Genomic DNA, 10,167 nt, shown 5'->3' on the forward strand with positions numbered 1-10,167 from the left:
CACATTTTGTAAATCAAGTTACCACACAGGGTCCCTCGTCCGACAAAGAGTTAAAGGAATTATTAGCTGATTGTATTTTATTATAAGTATTAGCTAGAAAATAGTGTTCTAAAACTTGACTTAATATGCAAATCACTGAAGCTTCAATGCATTACAAGTATAATTTCTCTATCTTTAAAAATGTGTGTGTGTCACTACCTTCATCATCTGCATCTGTCGCAACAAAAACTTTATCAAGTTTATGTTTTTTCATCAAGCTGCGTATTTTTTTGACAGCTCCCTTAAGACTCGGCACATCTTCTCTGTGACCCCAGATAAAGTCTTTCCGGCGCAGGTGGACGCCCAGATATGAACCACCTTTAGCTGAGCCAGGCTTGGCCTGAGGAGTGATCAAAAAATAGCACATCACTTTTTAAAATGCTGCTCAACATGGAAAATGGTCACACCCATAACTAGTACAATCCCATAAATATACTATTATAAGACACTGTCAAACCTTCATACGAGTCCAGTCCTCGCTGTATGGCGTATGGTCTGTTTCATCTGTAGAGTTTAGATGTCTTGATCTGAAGTTATCCCCTATGAGACGCAGGTGCTTTGCAAAAACCATGCTGCGTCGTGTCTAGAATAGACACAGACCACAGTTTACAGACAGCAAAGTTTCCCAGAATCCCATTGTTTTTGAAAATGCAAAAGTTACATAATGTAACTTATTATCAGTAACAATACAGTGATGCCACAGTAATGCTACAGTATACCACACATAGAAAAAGTCTAGGAAGAATAACACTGCCTAAGATGACCTAACCTAACCTGAAACATAAGACGTGACGTATCACGAACTGAAAATTCTATAGTTCTTGACTTACATTCCAGTAGTCCTTCCCAGCATAGTGATCATGAAGGAGCGTCTCTGCTCGGTCGAGCATAACAGATCTGCAAAAACAACAGCATGCAAACAAGATTACCACTGTAGGTGTCATAAAATCTGACAGAGCTATGAGTAATGGCAGAGCTGAATAATAATGAAGCGAGATCATCTTTCAGACATGTTCCAAAAAAAAGAAGATCATATGATCATCATTGTTTTAAAATGATGATCATATGATCAGCTTTATGTTGAGACAATGTCACCCTGTTATTATGCATACTTTTTTATATTAACTTGTATTCTGAATTACACACCAGGAATAGAAATGTCTAATTGTAATGCCTATACTGAAATGGTACACCAAGTTGAACTATTGTAATGTTTTAAAGTTCTTTAGAGTTTTAAGTCATTTCAATTTAAGGTGGAAATAGTGACTTTTAATGAAGACATGTTACATTAAATCCAAACGTTTTACCAGCATCACTCAACAGCTTTTACCGTTTGACTGATGCCAGATAACAAATATCAATAACGTATGGTTGGTGACTTTTTTATTAGCATGTTCCTTTGTAGACTCACGTCGCTGTAATGTTTTTCTGAAGAACCGGTGCTATGACGGATGCATGGCCTTGTGCTGATAAACACGTTACATTTCGAGCTCTCGTCTCTTCGTATCCCCAAAACCAGCCCCTAAAAAACAGACAAGATACATGTGGCAAGTAGTGGGCACAGATAGACACAGAACTGTGAATATGTGCTATCTACAGTATTGTGCAAAGAGCTCGAACCACACCTCATTTCTTTATGTTTTCCTAGAAATGTCAGTAATATGTCCCAGGAAGACTGAAAGTCAATATTTTATAATCTAATAGATCATTTTATTCTGTGTGCACTTCTTCTTTTGTCCTCCAATTGTCCAGTTTCCTCGGACTTTTTAAGGACACACTGCACCATGCCGAAACACAGTGAGGGAAATAACTGCTGAATGTGTAAGTTTGCTTATTTAAAAAGAAATCTAATTTTTGTCTCTAATTTTTGTTGTTTCAGTTTAATGCCGACAGATAGAATATCAACCAAAAATCCAGAAATAAAGGCACATTAAATTAAAATGATAAATTGATGCATGTCATTGAGTTAAATAAGTATTTGATCCCCAAGCCCCAATTTATAATAAGTTCTTTGCTAAGTTATCTGTTATGTGTAGCCACAAAACTACTTCATCCCATCAGTCAGGTGCTTTTTATGCTTTAATGATTCATGGGTCAAGTGGTATCTAGTGGTTTAACAAACATAAAATATTTCTCTGAAAATGGCCAGGTGGAAAGACTAGACTTAAAAACCCTGAAACAACTTGAAAAGGTTTGGAAACCTATTTCTCAAGACCACTTCTGGCTCCTTGGAAGAAAATTTCACAGAAATGAGGGGTGGATCAAAACTTTTGCAAAGTACTGTAGACATGAAGTAGGTTTGTGTATTTTCTTGTGTAATTACATCTTTGTTACTAAAAAAACAAATTATTCATCACACTAATACCCACATCTTTACTTCTGATCCCTGTCATGATACAGATAATGGCATCTAGTTGTTGTGTGTAACAAAATGTATGAGTGGTATTGTATTCGTAATGCAATGTTTTATAAATGTTCCTGGTTTTCTGCATTGTTTAATCACCTGTAGTAGCCATGTTTATCTTTGGAGTACATCAACTTCTCGATGCATGGCCGCTCGTCAACCTTTTCCTCCCATTTTCCGTCAGTCCATCCTTCCGCATAGTTTTGCAGTACCAGAACATGGTCTATAAACGGGCCTCCATTTTCTACACCAAGGAGAGTTCAGTTTGCCATAAACAAATAATTGTGTTGGAAAAGGTTTTCATTTATATATTTGAATTTATTGAGCTTGAAACTCCCTTTCAAGCTCGGGTCCAGAGGCCTGGGAGCTTAAGGGTCCTGCGCACTATCTTAACCGTTCCTAGAACAAGGTAGGCGAGTGGCTCCAGCAGATCCCAGGAACAACATCCGAGATCTCTGTCCAGAAGAGCGCAGGACCCTCAAGCTCCCAGAGGACCTGAGCGTGAAGGATAGACTGCCAGCAGGGGCAAGAAGGGAATTTTTTATATATATTAGATATATCTCTTTCAAAAAAATGAAACCTAGTCTGCATCACCCATCCAAATGCTCACCAGCAATGAATTCTTCATACTCAATAACAGGTACGTTGGCCTGAAGGCTAGTAAGGCTGAAGAACTCCCCCCATGGAATGCGGATTTGATGGAGGTTAGGGCTCTGCCAGTGGTATAGGCGACCCCATGGGGGAAGCACCAACACCCAGTCATCTCCTTCTTTCCTCAATGTCTTGACCAGAGAAGCCATGCGAATATAGACATCTCTGCGCAGATTGAAACCCTCTGGAGGGTTTACATCATACAAAAGGTACCTGTGGTGACAAGACAAAGGCATAACACATTATTTGTATACTGTAGCTAATACTTTCCAAAATTGAGGTACCACCTTAAAACTTTAGAAAGCCTTACTCACTGTTGCAAATTTAGCTTTTAGTGACCCAGGCAGTTGTTTTCTCTCTTTTTTTTGTTACAGCAGGCTGTTTAACAATTCTGGAAGTTACAGTCTGATCAAACAAATAAGCATGGGTACAAATAACTTATACATATCACCTAACTACAGAAAGCAATAATACACATACAATAACCAGAACACTAAATTCTGCATTAAAGGTAAACACAAATGAAATCATGTTGTTTCAGAACTCCACTATAGAACAAAAATGTTCTGGCTGTTCTGGATTTGTGGTAATTTTATGGAAGAAGGCATTAAATTGTAAAGTTTTTTAATAGATTATGATGACGTTTGACATAGTCAAAGCTGGCACGATATCAATATAGACTTAAAAGGCCAAAAAGAAAAAAAAACCCCGACGTGTTAACTACAAAGAAACACTGCCTGTACGGTTAAATGAACAGCTGCTTCCAAATTTACGTTAGCATTGCTGGTTAGCCCACCGTTACGCTATAAACTTACCGCAAATCCCTGGCGGCAGCGATGGGTGCAGTCACCGTCTGGCTTGCGCTAAATACATTATCACTATTTCCTTCATCGAATACGGAAAGGGCGACGAAAACTGACAGCAAGAACGAACTGAAAGAACACGCTGAAGCAAATAACATCAGTAGTCTATTCAGTACGCTCTGCGCCATATTGACTCTGAGCCACGCACTTCCGGAAGCGTCTGCATGGTTGCCGGGCAACCAGCAATCGCAGACGCAGACGACAAAAACGAGGCCAGAGTGCAAAAGATTATCAGCCCCTTTTAGTTAGTTGTTCTTGTTTTGTTTATCTATGTAGATAACTTACATTTTTAAAATATAAATATCTTGTTGACTGCTACATACTTCCTTTCTGTGCAGGCAGTGCTGTGCTGCCATATTCACAATCAGACTTTTTTTAAGTAGATATTTCACAAGTTATATGGCTAATTTCCAACCCCTAGACAGGATAAAGCTAGTGTCAAAGGTAGAATTAGGTGAGTGAATCTAATCAAAATATTACCTTAAAGTAAAATACTTGATAATATATAAAATACTTGATATATGCTATCTTTGATTTAACTTAACACTGCACCATCAGAGTATGCCTGGACTAAACTGCGTTTTTTCATACAGCCAAAAGTGTTGAATGTATAAGTGGGTTGTGGCATGTAATTATTTTGTTATGATTGAGAGAGAATCTCCATGCTGTCACTGCAAGGATCGCCAGGTTGCAGGACAGGAAAAATTAACTAATTAAACACTAGCTTGCCTATCAAGATCAAAAGTCTTCAATAAACGAAGTGACACCTTCCCACTTTAATCCCTGCTTACAGTGTTGAAGAGTAAATATTTTACTTAAATTTGAGTTTGAGAATGACATTCTCTGTGAGCTGCACACAGAATTTAGGGGAGGCATTTCACAGCATGGTTGAAAAAACACAGGAGGCTACAACACACAATGCCCCCTTACTGAAATGTTTTTGTGTGAATCTGATATTTTCAAGCAACCAAGAAAGTAGCTGATGATGGTTACTGAGCTCTGAACATAAACTATTTCTTTGTTTAAAAAAAGACCTATGGTAAGATAGAATGGATTCTTGAATGGATGAGGAGAAGGGAAGAGGAAAATGAATATAATTACAGATCAAACTAAATTGTTTTAGTTTGACTCAAAAAAGACAAAAAATGGTTTTAGGCAAAGCAGTATTGTGTAAGTACAGTATTAATTTAGCCACTGAGTTCAGTGAATTTTCATGATTGAACAATTTAAAGGGTATTATTAATTGGTTAAAAAAAAAAAACAGTAACCCAACATTCCTCTGAAAATGGTCAGCACACGTCCAAAAAAAGCCTTTGAAAGACCTATAAAAGCTTGGAGAACTATTGCTCAACATAATTTGAAAACATTAATATAAAGTTTGATTTCTTGAAAAAGAAAAAAAGAAATGACAGATCACTCAAGCATTTTATATAGTACTGTATTTTGGAAGCAATTTTTTGAGCAACAACAGTTCAAAACAGTTTATTTTACTTTTTATCATAGTGCTACAAACTAAACAACCTACAGAGTCTGTAGGTATCGAGGGTAAATAAAAGTAAATTGATTAGAATTTAACGTTTTAATCTCACTTCTACAAATAATAAATAACCAATATTAGTTTTATCCCAGAAAATAACAAATAAGATATAATTCATTTTAATATTCATCATCATCTTCAAATGAATTGATACCTGCCACCTCTTCATAATCCTTCTCCAGAGTAGCCATATCTTCTCTGGCCTCTAAGAACTCTCCTTCCTCCATGCCCTCCCCAACATACCAGTGAACAAATGCTCTCTTGGCGTACATCAGGTCAAACTTGTGGTCCAGTCGGGCCCAGGCCTCAGCGATGGCTGTGGTGTTGCTTAGCATGCAGACAGCCCTCTGCACCTTGGCCAGGTCTCCACCAGGAACCACAGTTGGAGGCTGGTAGTTGATGCCCATCTTGAAATTTGTGGGCAACCAATCCACAAACTGAATGGTGCGTTTGGTCTTGATTGCTCTGATAGCAGAGTTGATATCTCTGGACACCACATTACCACGATACAGCAGACAACAGAGCATGTATTTACCATGACGAGTATCACATTTTAGCATCTGGTTTGAGGGTTCAAAGCACTCATTGGAGATTTCAGCCACAGACAGCTGTTCATGGTAGGCTTTCTCAGCAGAGATGACTGGGGCATAGGCGGCCAGAGAAAAATGGATACGAGGGTAGGGCACCAAGTTGGTTTGGAAGTCTGTCAGGTCAACATTCAAGGCTCCATCAAAACGAAGTGATGCTGTAATGGATGAGACTATTTGGCTAATAAGCCGGTTGATGTTGGTGTAGGAAGGACGTTCAATATTAAGGTTTCTTTGATAGATGTCATAAATGGCTTCATTGTCTACCATGAAGACACAGTCAGAGTCCTCCAGGGTGGTGTGGGCAGTCAGGATGGAATTGTAAGGTTCCACCACTGCTGTGGAAACATGAGGGGCAGGGGAAACAGCCAGTTGAAGCTTTGACTTTTTGCGAAACTCAACAGAGATTCTCTCCATCAGCAGGGAGGTGAAGCCAGAACCAGTTCCTCCACCAAAGGAGTGAAAGACCAAAAATCCTTGAAGACCATTGCACTGATCAGCCTGTAGATATGGAGAAAAAAAACACTAAGACTGGTGGTTGATTGGGCTTGATTGCAAGTTCTTGTCTCTCTAATGGCTACTCGCCTACCAGTTTGCGGATCCTGTCAAGGACAGAGTCAATGATCTCTCTCCCAATGGTGTAGTGTCCACGGGCATAGTTGTTAGCTGCATCCTCCTTTCCTGAGATCAGCTGTTTAGAGTGAAATAGCTGACGATATGTTCCTGTTCGAACTTCATCTGGAAAATTAAAAGAGAACACAAACTCATCTGTTATAGGAAGTGTTTTTAGTTAAAAGCTTTTAGTTCAATTAAGCTCAGATTCAGAGCACTACTTACCTATGACAGTGGGCTCCAGGTCAACAAAGATTGCCCTGGGGACATACTTCCCAGCCTCTGTTTCACTGAATAAAGCACTAGAGCAATGATTGTTGCCACCTATAGGCTTGTCACGAGGCATTTGGCCATCTGGCTGGATTCCATGCTCTAGACAGTAAAGCTCCCAACAGGTGTTTCCTATCTGAACACCAGCCTGGCCTACATGAATGGAGATGCATTCGGGCTGCAAAAGACGAAACAATCCCCCACGCCCCCAAAACAAAACAGTATATGTTTATGAAAAGAAAACACCAAAATACCACATTTGGACATTGTACACATGCTGAACAATTCTAGGAAGCAATTTGGAAATTTTGCCACTAGATGGAAGCAAAGAGATATTTAAGAAAAAAAAACAAGCAAAATGGCAGCTGTCACTAGATGTTATTTATGTACCTGCAAAGATCAGTCAGGAGCTCAAAAAAACAAAAACAAAAAAAACCAATGGCAGTCAAATTCTGCACTTATTCTGCACAAAATATATTTTTATTTATCTGTCTTAAGCTAGAGAAAAAACGATAAAGCTTTGGGGTTTATCCTTTTATGTCTTGGCTAGTAGACCACAAAGAGCCAAACTGCTTTCTACCAGTGTTTTTTTAGACTTTGTTTTAACAGCTCATGGATCATGTAGACAATATCTACTGGAATTTAAGGTCAGGATGACATAAAAATAAACAAAAAAGTGGCTGTTGTTTAGTCCACATGAGGTAACATGACAGTGAGGTAATGGTAAACAAGAGTCATGGTGGCTGTGTGGCAGGCAGGCAGGAGTGGTGGACCCAAAACGCAGGACTCTTTGGAGTCGAGATTTAAACTGAAAACGCAGCTTTACTGCTGGACAAACTTCTACATAAAATAAGACTCACAAAAGCAAAGCAAAACTCTAAGCTGAAGTGCTGGAGGACTGGAAATCATGAACACACAGCAAGTTGAAGGTACAACATGACAAGGAGCACAGGAAAACACAGGGCTTACATACACAGGGGAGTAATCAGGGAATGGGCAACAGGAGGGAGACACAGCTGGGAGAAATCGGGCTAACGAGACAGGGGAGAGGTAAAACTGAACGCACTGACATGAGACATGAACTTTCAAAGTAAAACAGGAAACCAGAAACCATCACACACAGACTCAACACTGAGAGGCAGACAGAAAATAACACATGGAACCCAAACTATACATGAGGCAACAAATCCTTAAACACGGATAAACAGAAATCTAGAATTCCAATAACAATCAAAGCACAAGCGTATCAAAGGGCAGCCCCTAGTGCAAAAATAAACCAAAACATCAGAAACTCAAAATGCTGGGTCAAACCGACCCAGAACCGTGACAACAAGTTGAACTGCAAGGATTGTAAGAAATTATGTATCTATGTAGCAATGGGTGACAAAATAAAGTCTAATTGATCTGCGAGTGCTAAATAAATAAGCTCAAACCATGCAGAAGATTAAAAAAAAAAAAAGCAAAACCTCAGTTCGCCATATGACAATCTGTTGAGAAACTTGACCTGATTCTCCAAAGGGAAACGTGATGCATCCCTGCACTTTAGTGTCTTCAGAATGTGTGGCCCCCAGAGCCTTATGGATTGAGTGGAAGATAGGGGTACATCTTCAGTTATGCTACAGGGGACCTCTGTCTGAGCCAGCTTGATAAGGGTGAGACTTTAGGAGAAAGGTGCTTTGTGGCTCTAATGACTCCTAAGTATTATCCTTGCCCATGAGGAGGTGAAGCCTTTTGCAGTAAAAGAAGAGAGGCGGTGCCTGTGGCTGTGTCCAAGACTGCATTTCTGGAAAGAAGATAGTTTTCAGCGCTGTTTGGAATTTGAAAACAAGTGATTCTCAGAGTGTTTTACGTTTAATCTCACAATGAGAATCTGACTTGTTATTAAGTGAAATATCTCAACAACTGTTGTTTAGATTTCTTTCTTGTTAAGGAGTTTCTGACTGATACATATTAAAGTCTGTCTCAGGATAAACTATAATAACTCTAAATCATGTGGCTGGACGTCAGACTTTGCTTTGACTGTTTCGCCAGTGCCTGCATTGCAGTGCCATCTAGAGGTATTTGGGTCAATTTGGTTATGAACACACACATACCACCTGGTAAACCTGCAATGTTATTATCAAACCAATAGGACATACTTTTTTGTTGTTGTTGTTTTTCAATTCCACTTCTCTGATTTTATAATTTTGATGTCTTTAGTCTCGTCTTACTGAGCAGAAAACTTTTATTTTTCCCCCTCAATCATCTACCCAGCACTGTCATCAGTTTGAATAGGAGCTCTCAGTGGAAGAACCCATTTTACAGATCTGGCATTGTTGTAAATATAATTCAGACTGCACACAGCCATAATTTCTACAGAGAATCAATGTATGTGTAACAGACTAACCTTTTCACTGTTTTACAAAAATATGAGCAGGATATTATGTTGTACATACAGAAAAATGCCATTTTAACTATTTTAGTATGATCGGAACACCAGGCACCCTTTAACAAATGTAATTATTTTATTCTGTTTTTGCAGCTGTCCATACATCAATACTGTATTTAACAAAGTGTAGTCCAATATTTTCATTTTTTCAATCAATTTCTTTATTTAATAAAATATTTCTTTCCAGATCTATTTTTCATGATGAAAGATAACATGATGAAAAATACCAAGACAAAACATGAACAATAACATAACAAATCTTGGGAAATCCTGCCTCTGGACTATCCCTAAAACCACATGTAGCTCAAAGGCGAAGCAATATATGTTCATTTATGTTTGCACAGACAGAGATCCACAATATATGTGTGTTAATCAATTGCTTGTGTATGTTTATACTCTGCAACAAACATCTTTTTGCTACCAAAAAAGGAAGATATTTAATACCAGAAAATTGGCAGTGTTCGTTTGAACATAGTGCTTTTAGTGGGTGAAATGTTTCATCATTCATCCAAGTGACTTTTTCGGGTGTATGCAAATGCGAAGCATTTATAAAAAAACAGAAAGGAGAAAAAAAGTGGAGGTGTAGTCCAGGACGGTATATGTGTTTGAAAAAATGACAGATGATACCCACAGTGTCTCTGACTAAGGTAGGTCCTTGACTGAATTAAACAAATGTTGTATACATTTTCTTTGGCTGGAAATTAATTCCTATTCTGTAGTTGTTTTCTTTTTTCTTTTTTGTTCTCCACAAACATGACAGTAGCAGACATTGTGTG

At 38.5% G+C, this 10,167-nt stretch overlaps 2 protein-coding genes across 4 annotated transcripts in view; both read right to left on the reverse strand.

Moving 5' to 3' along the window:
* Nucleotides 1-4,202, reverse strand: part of pofut2 (protein O-fucosyltransferase 2) — a 7,556-nt gene extending 3,354 nt beyond the window's left edge. For 2 of the 3 annotated variants that reach the window (XM_005918359.2, XM_005918360.3), the window contains exons 1-7: nucleotides 3,910-4,202; nucleotides 3,054-3,307; nucleotides 2,543-2,687; nucleotides 1,451-1,561; nucleotides 870-936; nucleotides 497-622; nucleotides 199-379 (exon numbers count right to left, since the gene is read on the reverse strand). In XM_005918359.2, the coding sequence (XP_005918421.1) occupies nucleotides 199-379; nucleotides 497-622; nucleotides 870-936; nucleotides 1,451-1,561; nucleotides 2,543-2,687; nucleotides 3,054-3,307; nucleotides 3,910-4,085 (1,060 nt within the window). In that variant the 5' untranslated portion in view covers nucleotides 4,086-4,202. Of the gene's footprint in view, nucleotides 1-198; nucleotides 380-496; nucleotides 623-869; nucleotides 937-1,450; nucleotides 1,562-2,542; nucleotides 2,688-3,053; nucleotides 3,308-3,408; nucleotides 3,500-3,909 lie in introns of all 3 variants that reach the window. The other variant, XM_014332419.2, reaches the window with a different exon arrangement.
* A 1,179-nt stretch (nucleotides 4,203-5,381) lies between these two features.
* Nucleotides 5,382-10,167, reverse strand: part of LOC102301398 (tubulin alpha chain) — a 9,592-nt gene continuing 4,806 nt past the window's right edge. The window contains exons 2-4 of the mRNA XM_005918357.2: nucleotides 6,919-7,141; nucleotides 6,671-6,819; nucleotides 5,382-6,582 (exon numbers count right to left, since the gene is read on the reverse strand). Coding sequence (XP_005918419.1) covers nucleotides 5,614-6,582; nucleotides 6,671-6,819; nucleotides 6,919-7,141 — 1,341 coding nt within the window. The 3' untranslated portion in view covers nucleotides 5,382-5,613. The remainder of the gene's footprint in view (nucleotides 6,583-6,670; nucleotides 6,820-6,918; nucleotides 7,142-10,167) is intronic.

This window comes from Haplochromis burtoni, unplaced genomic scaffold (genome assembly GCF_018398535.1).
Source record: "Haplochromis burtoni strain Fernald_Lab_line unplaced genomic scaffold, NCSU_Asbu1 Contig_29, whole genome shotgun sequence".
Classification (NCBI taxonomy): domain Eukaryota; kingdom Metazoa; phylum Chordata; class Actinopteri; order Cichliformes; family Cichlidae; genus Haplochromis; species Haplochromis burtoni.